Source organism: Peromyscus maniculatus, chromosome 4, assembly GCF_049852395.1.
Source record: "Peromyscus maniculatus bairdii isolate BWxNUB_F1_BW_parent chromosome 4, HU_Pman_BW_mat_3.1, whole genome shotgun sequence".
In the NCBI taxonomy this organism is placed as follows: Eukaryota; Metazoa; Chordata; class Mammalia; order Rodentia; family Cricetidae; genus Peromyscus; species Peromyscus maniculatus.
Window position 1 is genome coordinate 54,062,294 of NC_134855.1, and position 27,385 is coordinate 54,089,678.

A 27,385-nucleotide genomic window follows, 5' to 3' on the forward strand; every position below is an offset into this window, starting at 1 on the left:
TCTATCAGATGGAGGTTGGAATTTGTTTCCAGCAAGTCTTTTCTTCAGGATTTTGTGAGATTAACTTAACATCCAAAATTGAATTAATCAGCTTTCTTGAGTCTGATAATTTTGATTAAAGAGATCAAAGGCCAACATCCAAACTTCCATTTTATACCTTACCAAAATAAGAAGAGTCTCCACAGTTTGGAACCACAACTGCAATTCAATCATTCCTAGACCTTCATAGTTTAGGGGTGCAAATGAGTTTACTTCAACCAAGTACTTCTCTGTGTCCTGTGCATAACTGTAAGACCATAGATACATCTGAGTCCCCTGCACTCTGAGTCTCTAGGGAGACTTCTCTTTAAAACTTGTTGTCATCGCCCACTGCTTTGAACCCATATGAAGGAGGCTGACCACTGGATCTCAGGGGAGCAAATGCTTTTCACCAAGCTCTGTGAAACATTTTGGTTCCTGGATCTTAAGGTCATAATGGTTTAGTCCACATTGCCACAGATCTAAATAAACAGCTCCTCCAGACTCTACCAGACCCCTGTCTGTATCAGTGAGCACTACAGCTGAGCTCTTATCCTCATATAGATGTTTTGGAAGCATCTTGATGTTTCCAAAGTTTGTTTATACAAACAATATATTTTGCAGCTTCTTACATTCAATTCATAATGCTGGTTTCCTCCTGTGGTGAGAATATTTAAAATATCTTAGAGAAAAAATAAAAGTGGCATAAAGAAAAAGCAACCCTTGTAATAATGGGAAGGTCAAATAAATATAATTAACATTTCATCTTCAGTGAAACATTCTTATAAGATGAAGTCCAACTATGATAGTTTATTTTAACTATATAAAATTGACCTTTCTAAACTCAGGATTCATGATAAACTACCAAGCTAACTGTAAATCTGATTATGTTCGCTTTACAAAGATCAGGGGTGTAATCAGATGTAATTATTTAAGCAGGCCTCATATAAAAGCCCACAGTCTAGTTTCCTTTCCTCAGTAGTATCTTGCTTCCAAATATGAAACTCAAACTGACTTCAAAGAGATCTCTACAAGCCCAATCATACTGACTGTAGAGGGTGAGAAGAAAAGAGAATTTCCCTATTACAGAGAGCACATACTTCTGCAGTGTGGCTGCCTCCAAAGTGAGGGGCAGGGAGGTAGCCACAAGCCTTGAGGCTGGCAAGCTCCAGACGAGTTTAAGAGAGAAAGCTATACAAGCAAAACAAAGAGAGACTGAATGAAGCAACTCGGAGCACGTTACTTCAACATCTTAAATCTGGTTTTGCTAAAGTTTCAAACACGGAAAACTGTGAAAATCAACAAGACTGCCTCCAGAGTTACTTCTCAAAACAGCATATATCAGAAGACAAAATATCAATCATTAGACTGTGCCCGTGCTGATATTTCTGTTCTCAATATCAGAGTTTATTTACATATTTTCACTAGAAATTCTCAGGATCTTGTTTCTTCAAGGGTTACTATTGGTTGGGTTTGTATTAGGCAATAGAAAGACTAAATCTTGCAAGAAGTACATAAAGTGTGTGTCCCTCTTTCGCTGACCTAAGGAATGGATACATGGAAACCCATCTGCTGTTTTGAATATAAAATGTTCCTCTACAAGTTCATGTGTTGGGGCCTTGTTTGTCCTCTGATGGGCTTCAGGGAAGTGACTGGATCATGAGAACTCTGCCCTAATTGACAGATTCATCCCTTGATAGATGGCATTACTGAAAGGGGATAAAAGCAGGTGATGGGACCCATCTTGAAGCAGTAGATCACTGAGGGTATGCGCTTTGGAGCTGTGTCTTGCTTTCCCCTTTCCCCCACATCCTCTCTGCTTCCTGTCCACTATGAGGTGAGCAGCCTTCACCACATGCTCCTACATCATCCTGTTCAGCCTCCCCACCAGCTCAGAAACTGTGGTGTTGGCCACCCTGGACTAACACCTCCTAAACCATAAGCTAAAATAAAAATTTCTTTCCTTTAAGATGTTTATGTCAGATATTCTACCAGCACATCAAAGAATCTCAGAAGACACCATCTGCGCGTAGGGATCAGTCCAACTCTAGTACCACCTACAGGGACAGAAGGTAACAAGGCTGGAGCTTCAGGGATCACACAGACAGTAGCAACGGACTGTGGTAGGTGCTCTGTGGAAGAGAGTACAAAGTCTTAGGGAAGGTGAGAAAAAAGGGTGTTGACCTTAGTTAGTCTTTGAAAGATTCATTCATAAGAAGGAATTTTTACAAATTCAACTGAAGCTATACCACGAGGCATGTTTAGAAGTCTGTGGGGTTTTCTGTTTGTTTTGTTTTGTTGTTTGTTTTTTATTTTGATACAGGCAATAACTGAGTTAACACTTAGGATACGTGGTACAAGTAATGAATGAGGCTACGATGGAAGAATCCAAACAATATGCTGCATGATTCTGTGCATGAACCTTGTATTAAAAGCTTCATATCCTTATAAATAACTGCCATATCTATAGCACCATACCTATGAGTCTTGAGTTTCTTGTGAGTATTTGAGATTTTATGTATACATATAATAATATTTATATGTATGTTGAGTACTTTCTAGACACTTTTTCATCACGATTCTACAGCATATCAGGTTTTTCAAGACTGAACTTGCTCATTCTCCTGGATGTACTGATAATCACTAATGAAGACTGTGGCTATTTACTAAACATTGATCAATAATGTGGGGGCAGAAGTTTTAGCTGTCTGTTTTCTCACTGTCAGAAGATGATTATCAGTTATCTTTTGGCAGCTTGATTCTTAATCAGTGGGATAGGGAGGAATTTTGGGACAGCTAATTTCTTCTTTTATGCTTTCAAACAAAAAGTTGATTTTTGAATTACAGATTAAACGTGGTAGTGTTTGACATTTTGCTTTGCTGACTAGATGTCAGTCTGAACTGTGGCTCACAAATTGAAGCTCCATTCCTTACTTTTTCTTCTCAGGAAAGCCTGTCTACCCCGGAGGGCCTTCGGGACACCACCAGCTAAGCAACATTATTTGAAATTGTCTTTTAATTAGGAGATTAAGGAACTAAGTCAATACCGAAGGTGCTGAAAGCCAGGCCCCCAGCAGGAGGGTCTCAAGCCCTCACGACTGGGGCTTTAATCTCTACTGGTTCAGTGTGTCTTTAAAGGCTATCAAACAAATCTTTTAGTTATGAAAGGGAAAGATCATGCAATTAGCAAGCAGAACCAGCCGGTTAGCTCTTGTGTTATGGTGGTAGGGAGAGATGCTTTAACTCCCAGAAACCCCTACAGTTTATCCTAACCTGTTAATGAGCTTGCCTTCAAGGTTTGGCTTGAGGACACTTCAACAAACTCCCATTTTTCCCACTTTAAATATTTTGTGTTATCGGAAATTAAGACACGGCAACTAATGAACACATTTTCTATACTTCATTTCCTAAAGTTGTATAATTAAAATGATGAAGTTTATCACCCCAGGAGTTGATGTCATTTTAGGGTAATGTCTTGTGAGGCTTAGATAGGCATCGAGTAGCGTTGGGTGTGGATATGTAGTGTCTTTCAGCAAAATGTAGTAAAAACTTGTTGATTTCTTAGCCAAACAAATCTGTTCTGATTGTTGTTGTTTTAATTTTGGCAAACATTTCCTAGCTATGAGACTACAGATAAATGGGTTAATGTAAACTACAGGGAAGAAAATCATCCCACGGGGCTGCTTTGAGGTCAAGATAACATACTATGTGAAGAGTGCATGCAAGGAAGTCTCTTGGTAAGAACCAGATCCTATACATCACAGAGATTTCTCTTTTATTAAAAACACCTGGTGTTCTGACACTTTTTATGTTAACTTGACACAAGCTAGAGTCACCTGAAAGGATGAGAAATTTCAGAAAAATGCTTCCATAAGATCAGACTGTAGACAAGCCTGTAGGGCATTTTCTCAATTAGTGATAGATGAGGCAGGGCCCAGCCCATCGTGGGTGGTGCCAACCCTGGGCAGGTGTTCCTGGGTTCTATATGAAAGCAGACTGAGCAAGTTATGAGGAGCAAGCCAGCAAGATCCCTCATGGTCTCTGTCTCAGCTTCTGACTCCAGGTTCCTGTCCTACCTGAGTTCCTGTCCTGACTCCCTTTGACCGTGAACAGTGCTGTGGAAGTGCAAGCCAAACACACCCTTTCCTCCCCAACTTGCTTTTGATCATGGCGTTTCATCACAGCAATACTAACCCTAACTAGTGCATCTGGTGAGACAGTGGGCTAATCTGTTCAGCTTAAGTCCTGGGATGTGGGAGATGTTATTGTCTTTGATTTCAGCATCACTGTGAGCTTTGGTGAGGTACGGAAAAGAAAACATGCTAGGTAGCATAATTGCCAATGACGATGTGCAGTGAAAATTATACCCTGATAGAAATCTCAAGTAGCCCCACCATATCTCTCTGTGGGACCAGTGGTGACCACCTCCCTACGTCAAAGGCATGCATTACAAGTTCAAGGGCTACGTAGAGACAGCAAGGAAAGAAAAGTGGAGTCAACCAGTCAAAATATTAGCTGAAGCAAATTAAATGAGAGACCTGTTTATTAAATGAGAGACTTACAAAAGCAAGAGCCAAACACATAAACTATCAGGGCTTCCAAGTTGCTGTAATTGTTTACAGGGTAGAATCAATCCAATGGACAGCTGATCTACATGGTCTGCTTTATTATGCTTGAGTTCAGCGCTTTTTTATGCATCTTGTCCACGGAATATTTTTTAGAGCTTTTGTTCTCCCCTGTGACAGTTTTACTAGAACAAGAAATCCCCCATCTGCCATAAAAAGGAGCAATGAGTTTATTTTTCATTTGAGTCTTCATGTTCAAAGCCATGAAAATTAACAGCAAAATCGCGTGTTTTAATCTTATATATTTGAGATGTGAAAGTTAGGTATTTGAAAAATGGGCTTCCTCGAGTCTCTCAAGATGAATTTGGAAGATATACTTCATTGTAAATGTTTCATCTCCTCTATTTTATTTCTTGTAATTAACATTAAAATGAGGCCTAGACACACACGCCATCAGTGCCTTGGAGTGTACTAACCCAACTAGATTACCCAGGAAGAAAACATGCGCGGAAGAGATACAGTTCCCTGAAGAACGCCTCGGTCAGAGACAAGGGGCTTCGGAGGACAAACCACAGCTCCAGAGCATCTGAACATTTAGGATTATTTTAGGAGAATAGTCTGCTGGTAAAGGAAGGCAACAGTCTTGAAAACAAGAAGGAGCCTCAAAGCTCAGCCTCAGGCACCAGAATGTGAAGATGACTTGCTGAGCCACCCCCTTGCCAGACACCTGGAGAGGGTAGAAATGAGACACCACCACCCCCCCACCCAGCCATCTAGAGCTCTGTCCATGAGCAACATTGAATGTTGGTATAATGAGGTTCAACAACCTTGCATGTGCGAAGTAATCCACAACAGTATGCCCCCAGTCATATGAAGGAAGTCACACAATAACAGAAACCCTGCCAGAGTCCCTGGGGTTTAAAATAGCAAACTTAAGATTACCCTGAGTCTCAGGAGAAACTTTGAACTTTGAAACAATGTTAGGAGTGTGAAACAATATGGGAACTTTTAGATCAGGAATTAATCCACTTGGCATTATGAGATGGTCTTTATTCCATGGGGCACAGTGGTAGGACGTTATTCTTTGAATGAGCAATTTCCTCTGTAGGCTTCTGTATTTCAGCATTTGGCACCCAGTGGGTGGTGCCATTTTGGAAGGTTGTGGAATCTTGAGGGGGTGGGGTTTCACTGCAGGAGCATTCACTACAGTGGAGTTTCTCTACAGGAGTGTGATGATATATGTGTCCTCCAATATATTGTGTACCCTAATAAAACTTATCTGGGGTCAGAGAACAGAACAGCCACTAGATTAGACATAGAGGCCAGACAGTGGTGGCACACACCCTTAATCCTAGCACTCCAGAAGCAGAGATCCATCCAGATCTCTATGAGCAAGGCCACACTGGAAACACCTAGGCATGATAACACACACACCTTTAATCCCAGCACTTGAGATCTCATGTCTTGCTTGGGAAAGACACATGCCTTTAATCCCAGGAAGTGATGGCAGGAAGCAGAAAGGTATATAAGACTTGAGGACCAGGAACTAGAGGCTTTTAAACTTTTAGGCTTTTAAGCAGTTCAACTGAGACCCTCAGGGGCGAGGACTCAGAAGCCTTCAGTCAGAGGAAACAGGAACACTCGCTCTCTTGAAAGAGAGGCTTTCAGTCTGAGGATTTGTGGAAAGAGGATCAGGTGAGTAGTTGTCAAGGTGAGGTTGTCTGTGGCTTGTTCTGTTTCTATGATCTCTCAGCATTCATCCCAATACCTGGCTCCGTGTTTGTTTGTTTGTTTGTTTGTTTTTAATTAACAAGACCATTTAAGATTCACATTACACAGGGGGGCGCTGGGCGCAGGCTCGAGACTTTGTAGCACACTTCTTCTTGTCCACTCTGGTTTTGGCGCAGGCTCGAGACTTTGTAGCGCACTGCTTCTTGTCCACTCTGGTTTCTGACTGCTGACACACTGTGAGCAGCTGACTCACGCTCCTGTTCCCTCACTAGCCCTCTGTGACTGACCATACCCTCCCTAAACTACGAGGCAACAGAAGCCCTTTCTCTCTTGCTTTATGCCAGATAGCAGGTCACAGCAAAGCAAGTCAGCCCTTTTCCCACTTCTCTCTCTGGGAAGTCTCCTTGTAGGGATGCATGGTCTTATGCTTGAGAGTGTTTAGATGTCTCGGAGACCGCTTTTCTCCGCTCTTTTTTCGTCCTGTTCCCTAGACTACACATTTCCTGTAGACTTGTCTGCCTTCAGCCTTCTCACACATGCTCTCGAGCCCCATCTTATAGAACTTTTCATGTTATTTAACTTGTCAGTTTTAGAACTGACATTTGTTTGTATGATACTGTCTCTACTACAGCTAGTTATTGATGTTGTTGAGAGACATTGTTCTCACATCCCCCCTTAGTTCCCTGTATGTGGTTCCCTTTAATATCTTGGACATATTTATAATTTCCCATTCCAAGTCTTTGCCAAATAAGTCCACCCATTCTCTCCAGTGGGACAGTTTCTATCAAAAGCCACTTTGTCTAGGTCTGTGCTATATTTTCTTATTTCTTGGTATGCTTTATGGTTTCTGATAAAATCTAAAATATTAAATAATGTGGAAACTTTGGAAACAAGAGCATCTCCTGTATCCCACATCAAGATGCTGTTGTTTCTATCTATTGCTATTATTCTTGGTGCTATTTGTTGTCAAGCGACTCCCCTAAACTAGTTTTGAAAAGTGTCTCTGTTGTACGGAGCTAGAGTTTCTCCCTAGTCAGTTTAACAGCCAGCTGATAATTAGATAGGTTTTTGTTGTTGTGGATCACATTTTTCAAAGTCTGAAAGTCATATTCTGAGAGATACCCAAAGGCATTGGTACCATCACAAGTCACAGTGCAGACATTTAGTGACATTTTCAAAAGCCGTTTCTGCTTCCCTGAAGCATACTTTGGAGTAATAATGTCCAAGTGGGTGAGTCACATTAGCCTTGTAGAGTATGTAGCCTCTTCCTCCAGGCCCCGATCATAGCCATAATCTGACTGGGTGCTAACAACTACCCCCTGGGGGCCAGTGATGTTTTGGTTATAAAGTGCAATATGATTACAGTCTGTAATCACAGTACACTCAGGGGTAATCAAAAAACCCTCACTCATCCCTTTTAGTTTTTTAGGGCTAATATGTCTATTGCAAACGTCTTCTTGGTTGTGTCATCGATGCTGGGCAAGAACTAAGGACGGTTACCCAGAATCCCTGATGCCTTTTATAAAAACCCTTGGGAAAAAAAAAATCAAGGTTATCATGAAGCTTTGACTCATCAGAATCACATCATGGAAGACAACTTCCCCATAAAAATGACAGAATTTGGGCTATGGAGTCTAGAGGCCTAAAAGAGAGAGTTATAGAGATAATGAAGATGGATTAAAAACATTTGTAAGAAGGAGTCATTTGTTTGCAACTGGATCCTACAAAGAATTTCAGATACCGCCCTAAACACTGAAACACTGGTTTTACTATTCTGACCTAAGAAATGGGGCTCAGGAGAGTAGTGTGGCAAACAACTTTTATTTTCCTTTCAAAGAGAAGAATAGCAGGGCCATCCAATATTAACACTGAAAGAAACCCTAAAGTGTCTCAGGTTCTTTAAAGTTAAGGTGTATGTGTTTCCAGCTCAGCTCAATTCACTGTTTGGGTTCTTAGAAGGCCGAGATCAAGATGTTGCCAAGGCTGTATGCTTTTCTGAATGTTAGGTCTCAGGCAGCCCAAATATCTAGACATAAGCTCAAAGAAAAATTTCTGGCCATTAGATAAAAGCCAGTCTTCCTCAGGAATTTGTGAAACCAGGCCCCATCTGCCAAAGGGAGTCATTTCCTTTACTTCTGGCAGAAGGGACATATGACTACCTGTGGCACCCATTAGCATATCAAAGCCAATGCTGGCCTCCAGACTCCCTCAGTGTCACAGGGACCTGTTATACAATTTTAAAGTCCCTGCCAGCTCCTGGTCCTTCTCTGTCCCCAGCTACTCATCCTCCTTATAAACCTGTGATTTGTCCACCCCACGCTCTCTATTTCTATTCCCACTCTTACTGACACTCTCTCTCTCTCTCTCTCTCTCTCTCTCTCTCTCTCTCTCTCTCTCTCTCTCTCTCTCTTCAATAAAACCCTAATAATGGAGCATTCCTGTCAACAGTTTCTTTACGGTGGCCCTCATGTACACTGAAGGCTTCCAAGGAGAGTACAGTTCACACAGGTTGCTGGCAAAGTAATTTTTGCGGTTAATAAGATAGATTCTTCTTTCCTTGATATTAAGCCAGCTGGGCCTCCTGTGGATTTAAACCAGCAACATGTGACAACTCTGTTAATATTTTAAATCTTTGACTTCTCCTTCTGCTGTCTCTCTGGCCTCCTTTTCTGTCCTACGCTGGCTGAAAGCTTTATTCTTTGTGGCTAGAGAATCCAGCATAACCTCTTCACTTTGACATCAGCAGGGTAGTAACCTCTCTTACTTACATCAGCAAAGCCTCTCCGCTCTTACAATATACTATCAAGATATGACGATGACGAGAGGTAAGGTACCAGAGTCAAAATTCTGCCCTGCCTGGCACACCTGGGGGGGCTCCATTGTTTAAAATTCTGCACACTGACAAGTATGGACTGTCTGACATTACTCATGCCGTCATGGTGAAATGTGTCACTTAGAGACCCGTGTTCTTAGTGTTGCTGTAGCACCCTTGTCATGGACAAGCATGCCAGCAGACAGCAAGACTGTCGCAGCACTTCCTCTCTAATGAATTTAACGCTTCCTTTCTTTCCGCAATTCAATGACTTGTCACTGGAAAGGCAACAACTTCCAATTAGTTAGAATTTTCTTTGACAAATTTGTTGTTCCACATTTTAGTAGCAGTCCTGCAAGATACATGGATTTGTTTACACTAGGCTCATACTGCTTTGAAATTCTTTTGTTTACAGTGAGAACTTGGCCATTTTTTTCTGTCTTCAGATGCATGACTTGGCATATGATAGTGGGTCATCGTGTTGGTATCTGAGTAACAAAACAGCATCACCTCATTTACTTTGGAATTTCTTCTTTAGTTGCTGCTCTGTGTTGCGGCTAGTTTTTCAACAGAAATATTTTCATCACTCCTATCAAACTGTATTCTGCTTCTTGCTTATGTAGGCTTTGTTACTTGGGGAGATTTTTTTATGTGTATGTGGTGTGGTACATGTGTGTGTGTGAGTGTTCACGTGCATGGACATGTGGGGAGTACATGTGTGTATGTGCATGTATGTGAACATCAGAAGTTGAGAACTGGCCCTTTCCAGTGGAGGTAGACACCTTTAATCCCATTAATCAGGAGGCAGAAGCAGGAGGATTGTGTGAATTTGAGGCCAGCCTGGTCTACAGAGTGAGTTCTAGGACAGCTAGAGCTAAACAGAGAAATCCTGTCTTGAAGAACAAACAAACAAAAAGCAACAAAAACCAAAGGAATTTGCTCTTTCCTAAGTTGCTTTCAATCTTATATGTTGAGGCAAGGTCTCTCACTTCAATCCAGAGTGCCCTGATTTGGCTAGCCTAGTTTGCTATGGAATAATCCTCTTGTACACTGTAAAGATTTGTCACTCAAATTGGTTTAATAAAACACTGATTGGCCAGTAGCCAGGCAAGAAGTATAGGCAGGGTGACCAAACTAAAGATGATGGGAAGGAGAAGGGTAGAGTCAGGGAGCTGCCAGCCAGCCACAGGAAAAAAAAAAAAAAAACCAAACAAACAGGATGTGTAAAAAATGAGGTAACAAGCCACAAGCCACATGACAATACATAGATTGATAGAAATGGGTTAATTTAAATGTCAGATTTAGCTAGTAATAAGCCTGAGCTATCAGCCAGTCATTTATAAGTAATATTAAACCTCTGAGTGATTATTTGAGATGGGGTGGATGGGACTGGAAACATCCATTTACATAGTTAGCCAAATTGCTCTGGAGATCCAATCCCTGCCTCCAGAGTTCGAGGAATACAGATGGTCCCCCCACACTGGGCTGGCATACACATGGATGCTGGGGATCTGAGCTCTGGGCCCCAGGCTTGCATGACAAGCCCTCTACTTACTGTGCCGTTTCCAGCTCCCCCTTGCTCGTGTGCTTTGGAATAAAACAGTAACTTCTCATTTCAATGTGAAGTCACAGAGAAATCTTTCCAAAGATTTATTTATGTATTATTTTATGTGTAAGAGTGTTTGCTTGCATGGATGTACGTGCTTGCATGCCTGGTGCTCATGGAGCCATACGAGGGCACCAGCTCTCCTGGATATGGAGTTACAGGTGATTGTAAGCCAGCACATGGGTACTGGGAACCCAGTGTGGGGCCTCTGCAAGGGCAGCAATTGCTCTTAACCACCGGGCCATCTCTCCACCCCTTTATTGTGCAGTCTTGTGGAAAACATGACCCAGTATTTAAACCGGGCCGTGTAGCACCAACAATGGACAATACACAAAGTGGCAACACAAACAGCTGCAAGGCATAGCTGTGCCACAGCTGACACCCGGGACAGCAGTCACTACCCCTGTTTTCAATGTCACCAAATCATTCATTTACTAAACATTTATTGATTAATTGCTAAGTGTAGATGTGCTGCTCTTCTGGTGATCTCAGTAGAGTTTTCCTGTTAATACATTCAGAAACAGTGAGTAGAGTGGCTGAGAAACCAAATGGTAGAGCCGGGTTGTGTTCAAACACCGATTCTACCACTTACGTATCCCCAGACACATTCCCTGCCCCATCAGTGACGTGAGAATGGATGAAGGAGCTTCTGTGAGAACTCGGTGTTAGCACGCAGCACACAGCAGAAGCACAGAATAGTGCCTCTGCGCCTTTTGTTACGAACTGGACGTAAGAGCTACTTTCTTCCCATCCCTGGGCTCATGGAGCAAAGGGTCTGGCCAGCGACTGCCTGAGTATTCCTCCTGGAAAGAGAATGTCTACCAGTACCAATTCCTTATTGTTTAAAAATATGCCTGTCTCAGGCTGTCTCATGTGTGCCGACTTTCCTAAATAAAAGTCAGAAACCATCAAAATTCATCAGCAGGGCACTCGGAGAACCTGAACAACCCAGAGAACCTGAGTGTCACTGTGTCCATGTTCTCTTATGGGCACATGGGTTTCTGCGGTTTAAAGTGTCCACGTAGACTAACTTCCCCCATATGCTCTCTTCTGAGGTTGGAAGACCTTCCTCCTAGTCTTTTTGATATAGAGTTGGGTCAGAGGTGAAGGGCTAAAGCATTTACCTCAAGCTCAAAAATTCAGTAATCAAGATAAATATATTGTCATGTATTTTCTTAAATTGATGTGAAAATCCTATAATGAACAAATTGTCAAAGGCCTTTTAAAGACAGTTTGTTTTTTTTTCTTTTTGTTTCAGGATTTTAGGGCCCAGTACTATCATCATGCTACAAACTTCTTCATAGTTCCCTGTTGGTTTGAGGACTCTGTTGTTGTTTATTCTTGTTTTGTTTGGAGATAGTCTTACTAGGTAGTCCAGGCAGGCTGATCTACATGTACCAGCCTTGCAGTGTCTGGGATCACTGGATGGGTTGTTGAGACTTGTGTCCTTCCACACACACAGACCCCTGGGCATGTAAGCACTTTAGACAGTACGGTCTCTGTCTTAGTAGAGTGGACACTGGCTGGCAATGCCTTCTGGGCATAAACTCACAGGAAGGTAGGTTGCTGAGTGGAATATTACTCTCAGAAATTGGCTTAGGATTTTCTAGCTCAAAACTGTGCGGAACACATTTCACTTCTCTGAGCCTCAGTTTCTCCATTTGTAAAACAAGAGCAGCAATGTTTTAATCCCATGGGCATTTGTGGTACTGAGACCAGATAAGCCTGCCAGCCACTAAACTTTCAAGGACAGTTAATGCTCCTTCTGCAGTTAAATAAGAAATCATTATAATGACAATATTGGATTCACAGAATCATAGCTTCCTGGAACTCCATTGCTAGAAAGAGTATCTAATAGGCATTATCAATTTTATTGTCTTCATTAACAACTAATGTATTAGTCTCCTGGGACAGCCAGGACAAATCACTGCTAACTTTAAAGCAGTAGTTACTATTCCCCTCACAGTGCTGGGGTCCTGGCTTGAAGACGCCACACTCCGGTTTCTGCCTGTCTTCACATGGTCTGTGCCCCTGTGCCCCTGTGTCTCTCCTCCTTTAGAAGGACTTCGGTCACTGGCCAGGGAGTAAATTTAGCCTTATTTAACTTCAAGATGCCTAAATAATTCTATCTTCATGTCCAAATGAGGTCTCTTTTGAGGGTTGGGTTAGACATGAATTTTGGATGGGACTCACTCTTTAAACAATACCATTTCTCTGAAATAACATTTAAAACAAATCCATCTCTCATCTTAAATGCTTTTAGAAGCCAGGTACGGTGGTGCACATCTGTAACCCCAGCATTAAGGTAGAAATTGGAGGATTGGGAGTTCAAGGCCAGCTTTGGCAACAGGAAATCCCCTCCCTCCCTCCCTCCCTCCCTCCCTCCCTCCCTCCCTCCCTCCCTCCCTCCCTCTCTCCCTCCCTCCCTCCCTCCCTCCCTCCCTCTCTCTCTCTCTCTCTCTCTCTCTCTCTCTCTCTCTCTCTCTCTCTCTCTCTATGTGGTGTGGTGGTGGTGGTGGTGGCGGTGTGTGTGTGTGTGTTTCTTGAATCTTAAAAGATATCTCTCTCTCTCTCTCTCTCTCTCTCTCTCTCTCTCTCTGTGGTATGGTGGGGTGGTGGTGGTGGTGTGTGTGTGTGTGTTTCTTGAATCTTAAAAGATCTTTCTCTCTCTCTTTTTCCCTGTCTTTGTTTTCTCAGAAGTGGCCTGTTATGACTGGAATTATGTCCCGGAGAGGTCAGAGCCCTCCAGATCGCTACAGAGTGGAGAGCTCTGCCAGCAGCTCACAGCAGCAGGCCTGCGCCACACAAGCACAAAACCGGCACAGACGGAAAGCGAGCGCCATACACACACTGCACAAATCCCTCACATGGGGTGCTCTTGGTGAGCAGGTCCCCTAAGTTTCAGTTCCAAGTGTGCTCCTCAACCACCGGGTCCTTGACTTTTCCTACCTCTCTTCTTGTCTTTCGTTTATTCCTAATTCTCTTCTTGACTGCGTTTCAAATCAAATCCCCTACACCAGTGTCTTCCTGCCACTGTAACAAATGACAATGAACTCCATGTGTAAGAGTTACAGTCCAGATGGAAAGGTGTCCTGGCAGTCGGGGGGCCAATGAATACCAAAACAAAACAAACAAACAAACAAACAAACACCACACAACAAACTGCACACAGATTTATTGGGAGAGAGGGAAAAAAGCCCATAGGGTAGCTGCCTCTGCTGGGGTAAGAAACAGCAGAAAGCTGAGCAGAAGGAAGGGTTTATGTAGCTTTTCTTGGGGGTGGGGTGGGGTGGGACAGAACTTTCCAGGGTGGGGATTGGTGGGATTTCAAGTCCAGAGCTTGGTTGGGCTTTTTACTCTGCAGGGCTGAGGCTGGGTTCAGCCCTTACAGCAGTTTGAGTGTTCTGTGGGTGGAACCTGGCAGCTGGAAGTCCACCGTGGCTTCAAACAGCACCAGGTTAATACCTTATGATTCTCTAAGAGATACTCCATTCTCTCACCTAGTTTCTAGAGGCTTCCACATTGCCTGGGTCATGGCCCACTTCTTGGTCTTCAATGCCAGCAATCTCTGTCTGCCTTACAAAGTACTACTCCCACTTCTGCCTCTGTTACCAGAGTGCCTTCGACTGCAAAGACCCCTGTGCTTAACTAGTACCCATTCAGATGACTGATAATCCGCCTAGCTAGAACCTCTTTATGCTAAATAATCCTTTAACATATGTTAATTATTTGTAATAATGGGTTTTATGACGTTTTCATACATCAACACAGTGTGCATCAATTGTATTTACCCATTACCTTCTCTTATCCCCTCCTGCTGAGTCTCTTTTTCCTCCCAACTATTCCCCCTCCAACTTTCTTTTCTCTTTTCCTTTCATTTCTTCCTCTTCTTCCTCTTCCTCCTCTTCTGCATGTGGTGTGTGTGTGTGTGTGTGTGTGTGTGTGTGTGTGTGTGTGTGTGTGTTGTCTGTCTGTCTATCCTAATGAGTTTCACTAGGGTTGCTTACAGCATTGATGAATGTTTGTTTATAGGAACATGGGCACCTTGTCAATGGCTAGACCACTGAAGAAAATGGTTCTCCCTCCCCATCAACCATTAACTGTTTATAAGTCCTTAAGGAAGAATGTAGCTCAAGGTTCTTAATTCCATCTGTTGCCATGGAAGGCAACACTGATGGGTTCCAAGACAGGGCAGTAAACAACTCAGGCAGGTCATTCTTCTGACAAAATCCCTCATCTTTTATAAGAGAATGCTTTAGCCTCTAGCTTCTGAAGCTATCTACTGATCTGCATGCTTTTTCAAAGGCTCATCAACCTTTTGTGTTCCATTTTTGTGGTTCGAGGGATCAAGCCCAGGACTTTGCACATTTTGACAACATTCAAAAATTAAGCTAGAATCACAGCCATAAACAAAGGGTGTGTCCTCCTAGATGCTCCATGATTTCTGGATTTATTTTTTTCTGATTTTCTGGTTGTAACAAATGGAAATATAAGAATTAGTTCTTTCTGTTAAAAAAAGGTTGTTCCCTATAATTTCCTTAATCATAGAAGATAAAATGGCTATAGAACTTGGGTTTTAAGTGGTACATCTCCATTAAATTATTATTTGAAAAAATCCTGTCCATTAGTTGTAGGCTTTTAGAAATTATAGATATCAGGTCACCATGTTTTGATACTTTAAATATAAGAGCTAAGAAAGTTCAATTTTTGAAGTATCCATATTTATACTGGAAAGATACATAAAACATGGCCAAAGGTATTTTAAATTAAGTAAAAACTGTAAGTGTTAGTATTTTCTTAAATATTGTTTTGTCTCTTAAGAGTATGTGGTCACATAAAAAATTGTCCAGTAAGGCTAGAAATGGAAGTCTGTTACAAGTGGAACAAAGATCGAGGGAGGTTTATTCAGCTGTTTCACCAAGGTAACTTCCTGATGAAAGGCCCCAGAGTGAGACCCGGGGAAGAAGAAAGTTGAATGGTTCAGGCAAAATCTTGTTTTTTGTGTGCATGTCAGTATTGACAAAACAAGATGATTGTGAGCATCCCCACAGAGACGGTGTCAGATTGTGACCAAGAGAAGAACTTGCCTCTCTTTGATGCATCCTGATTCTGCAAACACTGAGAAAGCCTGTTCCATCCTGGGAGCACTTCTTTAAAGAACGCTTGAGGGATGGAGCACGTCCAGAGAATAGGTAAGGGGAGTGAAGGGTCTAGAGACTATGGAATAGAAAGAACAGTCAAAGGATGATGCCTGTTGATCTGGGAGAGTTAAGGGCAGGGGATCTATGGAGGTCCTCCACAGAAGACTCTTTGCTACACACAGGATGTAATCCCTGGCGAGCTAAGTTTACCATCCTGTAGACCTTCCACATTCTAGCCCACATGACTTTTCAAGACACAAACTTTATCACATCACTACCTATTGTAGAAACCTAGCAAGTCAGTTCCTAAGCTCATTAAGAGGCTCTGAGTATAGCAGAAGGACCCGGTAGGATTCTTATCTCAGTCAGATGACATTCTGGGCAGCTGGATGCAACCAGAAATTAGGGACCATCACTAGAAATAGCGATGATCCTTGTGACAATAGCTCACAGCCCTGATGCTCACACATGCAATGTTCCCTCAACCTCTCCTCTCAAAGTCTGCTTGTGACACTTCGCCACCCTGGAGGTTAGTTAGGTCCTGTGAGACCTGACTGGAGCCTCTGTGCATCCAAAAGCTTTCCTTGAGATCTACCTCTCGTTTTCCTCAAATGAGCTGGTTGCCATAGGAGACAGCATGTCACACAAAAATGAGCCATATACCATAGCATTATTTTGTGCTGAGAAAAATTGAGAAGCAGATCGGAAAAAAAGCTCTCTGCCATAAAATAGGTCATACATTTACAAGGGCACCCTTCCCCCTGTCATCTGGGGAAGGGCAGAAGTTGACCACTAGACAACATTAAACCATTGCTGGCCAGGAGATGCACCAGAAAAATTCACATAAAGAGGTGTTTTTTGTTTTTTTGTTTTTGTTTTTGTTTTTGTTTTTTTTTTGTTTTGACTCGGTATTTTCCTGTCTATAATTTACTGCCCTGGAGTCAATATCTCTTTTCATTTCTTTTTAAAAAGATTTATTTATTTTTCTCTATTTTCTGTATATGAGTGTATTCCTTACACGTATGCATGTATATGTATTGTGTGCACACCTAGAACACAAGGTGTCTGGAAGAGGGTGCCAGATCCCCTGGAACTGGAACTGGAGATGCCTGTAAGCTGCCATGTGGATGTTGGGAATCAAACTGGAGTCTTTTGCAAGAGCAGCAGGTGCTCTTTACCCCTGATCCATTTCTCCAGTCCCCACCATTCTTTTTGAAGATGCTGTATAAACCATGGGTCTAAACCCCTTCTTCCAGAGCTACTTGTCCTTCCCTGGGTGGCTCCCATGTGTACATGAGGAAGGCATGGAAGTAACCAGTGTCTTTCTTCACCTTTTACCAATAGGGTCCTGCCTCAGCAAACAACTCAGAAGGATAGAGAGAAAATCATTTTTCTTTCTCTATAGAGACCTTCCCTTGTATTAACATAACACCCTGTATAAACCTTGCATAGAAAAACATCTATTTTTGTCACCACTGATAGCAGAACATAAGACCCTAAACAGAGGCATGTTTGCATATGAAGGGACATTTATTTGCATGAATTGATGAAGATGAATGAAAAGGACCATACGGATGCAGGCTGAGCATCCGAGCCTGTGGATGGTGAAGGAAGAACAAGAGGCTCAGTGATTGCCTCTTAGTCTGTGGTCTTTTTCTATCCTAGATTGCTTCTCTGTTGCTATGATTAAATCATTGACCAAAAGCACCTTGAGGAGGGAAGAGTCTGTTTGGCTTCTATATCCTAATTACAGTCCACCACGAAGGGAAGTTGAGGCAGGAGCTTGAGCTAGGACTCTGAAGGCAGGAACTGAAATAGAGCTCATAGGAGAGTATTGCTTATGGGCTTCTTTCTTCCTCATGGATTGCTCACCTGACTTTCTCATACAACCCAGGGCCACCTGACCAGGAGTGAGTTCAACCCACAGTGTCTCAACCCACAGTGAGCTGGACCTTCCCACCTTAATCAGGCCCATCTGATAGAGGCATTTTATCAATTGAGCTTTCCTCTTTCCAGATGACTCTAGTTATGTCAAGATGAAAAAACTAATCATCATAGGTTAGTAATCCCAGCCTAAAGGATTCAGTCTGGGTCCCATGGAGAAAGAAGGGCTATAGACACACGCTTTCAGAATTCAACGGTTTATAAACGTCGGGGTACACACACGGCCAATTAGGGCCAGTCAGCACACTATGCCACACTGTTAGGGAAAGTACACCTTCCCTGATTTCCACACAAATTATCAGTCTTGTTCAGGGTTTGGAAAGTGACCGGTACATGTGAGACAGGGCTGGGCACTGTCAGAACAGTGGCGACTACGCCTGTGATAGACATGGGGGTTCTAGGGTGGAGAGGACGGGAGCCCCACTCCAGCAGATGTCATTGAGCCACGTCCGAAAGGACAGGAGCTACGTGGGAGTGCTTGGGAGAAATGATGGCTCAGTCATAAACTTGGTTACGAGGAGGCATCCTAGAGACTCTGTGAAAGCTTTAAAGGCTGCTTTTACAAGGCTCTGGACACCTGTCTCACAGGGAGAATGGACTGAGCAGCAGTGGGAGTCGTCGCTGTTAACGTGACTCTTTATAGCTACAACCTGGAGGCTGGGTCAGATCTGGTTCTGTGTTTTCCATTAGATTATGTTTGCATTCTATTACACTGTGTTCCTAATCTACTTTCACTGTTTGTCCACCATTCGGTCTTTGAGCACAGACTCCCACTCTGCTTTGGTTTTAAATCTCGGTAGGTTTTAAAACTCACCTACCACAGTTCGGGGCTCCGAGCAAGACACCATCAGCATATGGCTATTCACTAGAGACGTGTCTTCAGTGAAGAAATTTAGAAACAAACGAAAAAAGGTAGAAATCCTAGGAAGCTAACGCAAGGCAAAATGCCATTGTATCAGTAGAAGCAGCCTGCAGTGACACCGTAAGAAGGGAGGTATTATCAAAGATGTCCTGAAGCCAGGATGTATCTCACTGAGAGAGACACAGTGCACCTAAGTTCCAGTTCCTGGACTGGTTGAATAGAGAGCACAGGCAGAGACACTGTAACAAAGAAATGGGCTGCTTAGGAGGCTAAGCGGGACTGATGAGTCGGTGATAAAACTGATTTGTTAAAAATAAAAAAAAATAAAAAGTCCCCAATGATTGTAGCTGAAAATCAGCAAGCCTCAAACTGGCGTTTATTAGTAGGCAGTGGTGTCCTGAAGTATCTTTACCCGAGGCTGTAGGAACCACCCTCTAAAAGCTGTACTGTTGTATTCCTGAGTGATGTCCAGAGGACTGGGGGCTTTAATGGACGGCATCTGTGGGGAAGACGTTAGATGCTGCAAGGCAAAAGGAAAGATGACAGTGTGTGCAGTGGACTGATTCAGAGCCTGTTCCAACACCTGCTCCATGCCTCTGGCCAGCTACTTATTGGGGCTGTTCAAAGTCTTCATTCCTTTCACTTCTAATAACTGAATGGAAGACTCCACATCTGCAAGAGGAAAATTACTGGCAAAGAACGGAAGGACTTCTGAGATAGATGAATATCCTCCATTAATTTAGAAGCCATAAATGGAAAGATGAACGGGACTATCTCATAATGTCAGAGTTCAAAGGCACTTTTAAATGTCTTTTTAAAGAAAAGCCGACCTTTCTTTTTTATTATCAGAAAGTTTTTCAAGGGCAGTCTGGGCCTTGGGTCATTTCATTTTGACATGGAAGTTCTTGAAAATAATTGCAAGGCCAGAAATATTTAACTTTGAAGTAACTGAGTGAACATGCTCAGTATTAGAAAAATCAGCAATCCCAAAGCATGGGGATGTTAAAGGATATACCTCAATAACTCCATAGAGCCCACATAGATGGGGGATACAGCATGTGAGATATGACTAATGAAGTTAGCATCTATAGATATTTTCTCTAACATCTTAATTATTTTACAAGATTCCATTTAGGAAAATTTCTGAGTATACCTCAGTAACTCTAAGCCTATCTTTGTTGGGTAGAGATTGGCCAACATGAAATACAGATGTCAACACAACTGCATGTTCATGAACATAAAAACTTCTTTTAAAAAGCTTCATCCTCTCATTATAACATTTGTTTAAAGTGTAAACCACAGAGATCACAAGTCATTGTTAGTGGGAACTCTGTGAATCCGTTCAAATGTCTTTATATCTATCGGTTCAAGCATGGTCACTAGCAAGACACCGACCTTCTACCACAAGCTACATCCCTGTCTTCCTTCCTAACCAAGCTCTCTCCTCCCTCAGCCTCTGTCCCCCACTGCTCTGCTCTCTGCTGCTAGATTTCACTTTTGGAAAGAACTCCCTATAAACAAAATTACATATACTACATAGCAGTGCTCTCCTTTAAATTCATACAATTGACAAAAAAAAACCCCTAAGTTTCCATTTTGACCTACTGGTTTCTGTGATGGCAACACTGATCTGATTTTCAGCCTCTGAGGACCTGGAATCATTTAGGAGATAAACCTTGGGTAGATCTGGGGGCGGTTTTCTAGATTAGAATACCTGAGGTGGGACGATTCATCCTCAATTTGGGTTGTCTCATGGGCTGGGGGCTCGGACTGAATAAGATGGGGAAGGGTGGTGAGGAAGCCTATTCATGACTCTGCTTCCTGACTGAATGGGATACGACCAGCTTGCCTCATTGTGACTCTCCTGCCATTATAGACTTACACTCGAGCTGTAAGCCAGAACAGACCCTTCTTCCCTTTTAAAGTTGCTTTTGTCTGGTGTTTTGAGAAGTAACAAATACAGTATCTGTTTTCCAAAATTAAAGGCAATAATACATATTTTTTAAAAATCCTATCACCCTTGAATACTGAAACAGGATTTTACCTGGACAACCTTTTGAATATATAGATCTTCGTGTTTCATTTCCAATATATTTAAGAGGAATATCTCAGTGAACACCTGAGGATTAAGTTTTTAACAAATTCTCCAAACTTGATTCTGATTGATCAACCAGACTTGGGAAGCATTAACCTAAAAGATATTCATTATATGGGATCAACTGTCAGATTTTAAGTTAAATGTCACAACAGAGTCAAAGTTTAAAGTTCAGAAGAGCTCTATTGGCCTTGGATAGAAGACTACTTGTTATTAGTTGCAGGGCCTTGACCAGGTTACAAACTTGCTTATTCCAGTTTCCTTTCTATTTCTGTGACAAAACATTGAGTGAAAACAACTTTGGGAAGGAAAGGATTTCCTTGGGTTGCACTTCCAGATCACAGTCCACGAGGAAAGTCAGGGCAGGAACTCAAGCTGCGGCTTAAAGAAGAAACAATGGAGGGATGCTGCTTGCTGCTCACTTCCCGCTTGCTCACTTGCTCATACTTAACTAGCATTCTTATACAGCCTAGAACCACCTGCCTCGGGCATGGAGCCACCTGCCGTGATCTGGGCCCTCCTGCGTCAATGTAGACAACCAAGACGGCCTTTCACAGACATACCCACAGCCAACCCGATAAAGACAACCACCTAGTCGAGATCCCTTTTCCAGGTGCTTCTAGGCTGTGTCAAGTCGACAGTGAAGCTAGCTAGGACGTTGCCAACCCTTGATTTTCTCTTGTCTTTCAGGGTTAACCATGTCTACTTCAAAAGATTTGGGTGTGAGAAACACTTACTTTCTGTCAGCACACTTGGCAGTTAACGGACGGAAGCTTCTCACACTATTGAGACTGGTGTCAGCATCAGCAGGCGGTCCTCATGCTGTCTGCAACCCTTGACCCATCTTTCTCTAAATCTTTGCATTTTGCTTAATGTCATCACTTCCTAGCCTCTCCTCTAGAGGTGCCCAGAGTCAAGAGGATCAATTTTTGTAGTAGCCCAGCTATTACTTCCAGAAGTGCAAAGCTAAGGGGTGTTCACTGGTCACCCCGACCCTCACTTTTATTGTCATAGCCACAAAGATGCCAACAGAGACAAACTGCTGGAAACTCATTGTCAGGAGAAGAGATTATTGGTCAAATATGAGGAAGCAAAAGAGAGTAAAGGGGCCAGAATAAAGCAGAGAGTTGTGTTTTCTGAATAATTAGGGAAGATTTTAAAAATGAACTTTATTCATTTACAGCTTCAATGTTTGGTGCAAATGCTTGGTATGAAAACACACACACACACACACACACACACACACACACACACACACACACACCACACCACACAAAACCAGTGGTTGAAGAAATAAGGCTTCTACCACTGCTATTCCATATTACTTATAAAAGCAATTCTGAGATCAGCATATTTTCAAGTCTCAAACTACTATGAAGTTCAGGACAGATGGTACTAAAGTCTACAGGCAAGGTTATAACCATCTCACAAGTACTAAATTTTAGTCTTTCCTTTTTTGTTTTACTGACAGTCAACCCAGAGAACTCTTACAAACTCCAGAAAGCACTCTATTACTGAGCTAGACCCTCAGCCCTCTTCCCTTTATTTTGAGAGACAATCTTCCTAAGCTTCCCAAGCTGGCCTTGGTCTCACTCCACAGCCATGGTGTGCCTTGAACTTGTGCTTTTCCTGACTCGGCCCTCCCAAGCAGCTAGGCTAAGAGGCTGGCACCACCGGACCTTGTTCTAAAAGTTTGTCTTAAAAACACATGGCAAAGGAGATGTATCCTCCACGCACCCATTGTTCAGCAATAGCTTTTATTTAAGTGCTGAAGTTCAAAGCAAGCAATGAATGTCCGCACTTGATGATACAGAGAAGGAGCAACTCCTATCCTCAATGAATTATCCCACACAGCAAACACCAAGGGCCAAAGAGCATCAACAGACCAGCAGGAGCCCCTGGGCCTTACCTGTTCTCAGCATCAGCGCTGCACTTCGGGGACATCAGTTCAAAGGATTTGGTAAACTTCACCACCTGTGCCGTGAGGAGAGACAGGAAAGCCGGGTCAGTGAAAGCCTCCCCACAGTTTAACATGATGCAATAACCGTTTTCATCTCTGCAATGGTCATTACAAGAATTAGGGATTAAAGAGCCATTTTAAGTGGTGAGGTGCCAAGATAAAAGAGGAAAGGTCTAATGCACATTTGTAATTGCCTTCTTATACAGCAGACATTGCCAATACCACCACCTTACCAGATCTGTTTGGTACCTGGGCTTGCAATATTGATATTTTATTATTTGTAATTTCTTTTCATTATTTTGCCTAAAGAACAGCAAGTTTTTCCTTCTTTTTTTTTTATTTGTTTTATGTGCACTGGTGTGAAGATGTCAGATCCCCTGGAACAGGAGTTATGGACAGTTTTTGAGCTGTCATCTGGGTGCTAAGAATTGAACCCGGGTCCTCTGGAAAAGCAGTCAGTGCTCTTAACCGCTGAGCCATCTCTCCAGCCCCAAGTTCTTCCTTCTTAAGAAAAAAAAAATCACGCTGGAGGCTTCATCCTGCCATTTTATTGCAAATGAGGCATGTGCAAGTTGTAGCCAATCCTTGCACGTGGGTGAATGCTTACAGGCTATTGGCCAAGTACATGATCCCCATGCAATTGAGGGAAAGTAGGGCTTCGAGGGGCTAAGTGGTCATGCAGGAAGCTGTGCAGACCGTAGATTGCAGAACTGAGTTTCAGCCATGTTGGTTGATTCCCTGGTCCATTTACCCACTCCTCCATTATGCCTTCATCAACAAGAGCAAGTGGGATTGTGGCTGTTAATTATGTGGACAGGACTTGTTCAAAGGCAAGATAGACAGATAAATTCTGACTTAAAAAAAATGTAATTCTCTGCTGAGCATAGTAGCACACACCTTTAATCCCAATACTTTCAACACAGAGGCAGGCAGATCTCAATGAGTTCCAAAGCCAGTTTGGCCTACGTAGCAAGTAGCAGGCCAGACAGATCTACATAGTAAGACCCTGTCTCCAAATTAATAAATAAAAATGTTAAGTTCATTTCATAATTATTTGTTGAATACATACAGTGCTTAAATACAAATAAACAGACTAAAAGTAACTTAATGTAACTTAGCTTGGCATCATATAATACTAATCAAATAATAAACAAGATATCAATTGTTTCTGGTTTTAGAAATCAAGAAGACTATATCTTTTTATTTTCTGATCTAGTAAATAAGCTTTAATTCTCTAACGCCATTAACAATAATTTATGGCTTAATTTTTCTACTTATAGGACGCTAAACGTTTGGCCAGGAGGGTGTTCAGGTTGGAAATACTGACAATGATGCAAATGGATTTCATGCAAGAAGAAAAGCAGATGATTGCTGTGTAGAAGAAAATCAAAGCGCAGTGCTTCCAAGTGCGTGTCCTGCATGACAGTAATCATTTAAAAAAAAAAAAAAATCTGTGTAATGCGGCCATTTGGGCCAGCATTCTTTCAGTGCCTGTCTTAGGGTTTCCATTGCTGTGATAAGACACCATGCCCAAAAGTCACTTGGAGATGAAAGGGTTTGTTTCAGTTTACAACTCTCAGGTCACTCCATCAATGAAGGAAGTCGGGGGAAGGAACTCAAGGCAGGAACCTGGAGGCAGGAGCTGAAGCAGAGGCCACGGAGAGGTGCTGCTGACTGGCTTGCTCTTCCTGGCTTGCTCAGAACCACCTACCCAGGGCTATTCTGACGGAAGCATTTTCTCAATTGAGGTTTCCTCTTTCCAGATGACCCTAGCTCATGTCAAACTGACATACGAACTAGCAAGGTCTCTGCTTTAGAACTAGTTTTGCCGGCCAGGTGGTGGTGGCGCATGCCTTTAATCCCAGCACTTGGGAGGCAGAGCCAGGTGGATCTCTGTGGGTTCGAGACCAACCTGGGCTACAGAGTGAGTTAAAAAAAGAACTCATTTTGCCAACCTTCTGTTAGCTCATTCATGAAGCCAAAAACTTTTTTCTACGTGCTTACTTTACATTTTTGCAAAGTTGGGTTTTTGTCTTTTAAAAAAATATTTATTTTTTATTTTTAGTGTGTGTGTGTGTGTGTGTGTGTCTGCATGTAAGTAAGTATGTACATGAGAGTGCAGGTACCAAAGGAGTCCAGAGACATGGGATTCCTTGGAGCTGGTTACAGGTAGCTGTGAGCAGCTTGACGTGGGTTCTCAGAACCAAACTCAGGTCCTCTGCAAGAGGCATACATGCTCTTAACCACTGAGCCATCTCTCCAGTCCCTAAAGTTGTGTTTCTAACTTTGTGAAAATCATCCTCTGACACAATAAATGTGCACTGAGTGTCTGCATGTGTCAATCAGTGTGACAGGCATCAGAGCTACAGAACTTCATGTGCCAAGACAACAAAGATAAATGCCACCGTGTTCCTGGAGCTTACTGTGGGGGACTTGATTTTCCTTGACTTCTCAAATAAGTGCTCCATGGGAAAAAAAAAATAACTGCATTTCTGGTTTTACACTTTAAGGAATCAATCTTGAGAAATGTCCAAAGAATAAAGAGAATAAAGGACTTTTTAAAATGCATTTTCCATCTGGAGGCATTTTATAAGATAGAATGGGAAATTTTAAGTTATAGATGCATAGGTCTAGAATCACAAAGAATATAAGACATGCAAATACCTTGTGATAGAACTTCTGAGTGTTTGATTCTTAAAATGTAAATGATGAGCATTTAAAACAAAATGAAAACAAGCAGTCAATTCCCCCAAACAAACAAACGAACACTCTGCTGGAAAAAAAAAAAAATCAGACCAAAGGATGGAGATGTAGTTTGGCTGGTAAACAACTTGCCTAGCATGAAGCCCTAGATTGTGTCTCTGGCTTTGCATATACTAGATATGGTGGCACATGCCTGTAGTGCCAGCACTTGGGAGTGGAGGTGGGGGCGGGGAAGAGGGGGAGAAATTCAAGCTTGTCCTAGAGAGTCTGGAGTCTTTCAGGGAGTCTGAGGCCAATCTAAGCTACATCAGACCCTAAAAACTAAAACAAAATAAAAGTAAAACAGGTTCAAAATACTTTGCTTTATTTCAGTTGTTTGCTGTTATAAATACACGTTTTGTGAATAAAGAGAAAGCCATGGATACACATCTTCCAAGTTCATGCACCCTATAGTAAACTAGGCCATGAAGCCATGATAATATATATATTATCCAGGCATGGTGGCCTAGCACTCGGGATGCAGAGGGAGGTGGATCTCTGTGAGGTCAAGGCCAGCCTGGTCTACAGAGTGAGTTCTAGGACAGCCAGGGCTGCATAATAGAGAGAACTTGTCTATAAAAACAACAAAAATGTAAGATTCATAAATAAAGAATTTAGGGCTGGGGTGATAGTTCAGTAGGCAAAGTGCTTGCCACACAAACATGAAGACCTTTGTTTGATTTGCTAGAATATGTAATAAAAATATCGTGTGAGGTGACACACGCTGATAATTCCAGCACTGTGGAGACAGAGACAGGCAGATTCCCTACAGCTCACTGGCCAAGCCAGCTCAGCCTCCTTGTTGAGTCTCAGGTCAATGAGAGACCCTGACCCTGTCTCTAAAAACAAGGTGGGTGACATCTGAGATATAAAAGCTGATATTGTCCTCTGGCCTCTACATGCATGAGTGTATAATATATAACGCATACATTATGCATGAGTGCAGAATGTACATGCATAATCTCATGGGCCAATTCATGTTCGTCTCCCACCTTTTTCTCCCTCCCTCCCTCCCTCCCTCCCTCTCTCTCCCCTCCTTTTCTCTCTATAAAATAATTTAAACTTTAAAGCACAGGATCAGAGTTTTTTTCGAGATGCCCAAATGTGATCCTTCTACTAGATGGAGGGAATTACAAAATCTATAATTTTCCCCCTTCACTTAGGTTCTTTAGAAGCTCAAAGCAAAGCTTTTGGTGCTAAGCTTTACCTTTATGCAACACGCTTCAGATTTGAATGTGTTGACTTTGTTTCCTCTTTTCCTGTGGAAAGCCTCTCACACCATTACATACACAGAGCATGTCACAAACACTTGCCATATTCGTTCACTTACAGTTTTACATTCTTTTTTTTTTTTCTTTTTTTTTTTTTGGTCTTTTTTTTTTTTTTTAACAGAGCTGAGGACCGAACCCAGGGCCTCGCGCTTGCTAGGCAAGCGCTCTACCACTGAGCCAAATCCCCAACCCCAGTTTTACATTCTTTAAACTCATAGTTTTGTTTTTGTTTGTTATCACTGTTGTTTTGAGAAAGGGTTTCACTCTGTAGCCCAGTCTGTCCTCAATCTCTCAATCCCCCTGCTTCAGCCCCCTAAGCTGAGACTATTCGCATATGGTACCATCCACGGCTCTCAAAAGCTGAAGTTCTTTTGATACTAAATTGAGCAGGACTAGAAGATGAAGTATTTAAACTTGAAAAAATATGCAAATGTGGATAAAATGTTTTCATAAATAAAATACTTGATGAAAGCCTTGTATGGGCCACTAGGTTGTATAGAAGAGTATTATTTAAGGGTAGGGCTAGGAACCTGGGATGGTAAGAAAGAGGGACAGTTAATAGCCTACAGTTAGTGGCAAATGATATAAAAGAGCAGCAGGCCTGAGTCCTATCAAGAGAGTAAGAAAATAAGTTAGTA

The 27,385-nt window shown here is 42.3% G+C and overlaps 1 protein-coding gene and 1 long non-coding RNA gene across 4 annotated transcripts in view; one reads left to right on the forward strand and one right to left on the reverse strand.

The window, feature by feature from the left end:
- The window catches only part of Pde11a (phosphodiesterase 11A), a 364,881-nt gene that overhangs the window by 194,486 nt on the left and 143,010 nt on the right, over positions 1-27,385 (reverse strand). For all 3 annotated transcript variants that reach the window (XM_006972471.4, XM_042275494.2, XM_076569730.1), the window contains exon 5: positions 22,684-22,748. In XM_006972471.4, coding sequence (XP_006972533.2) covers positions 22,684-22,748 — 65 coding nt within the window. The remainder of the gene's footprint in view (positions 1-22,683; positions 22,749-27,385) is intronic.
- On the forward strand, positions 14,935-17,481 carry LOC143272903 (uncharacterized). Its single transcript, XR_013050539.1, has 3 exons — positions 14,935-15,148; positions 15,784-15,924; positions 17,218-17,481. It is a non-coding gene; the product is annotated as an uncharacterized LOC143272903 (long non-coding RNA).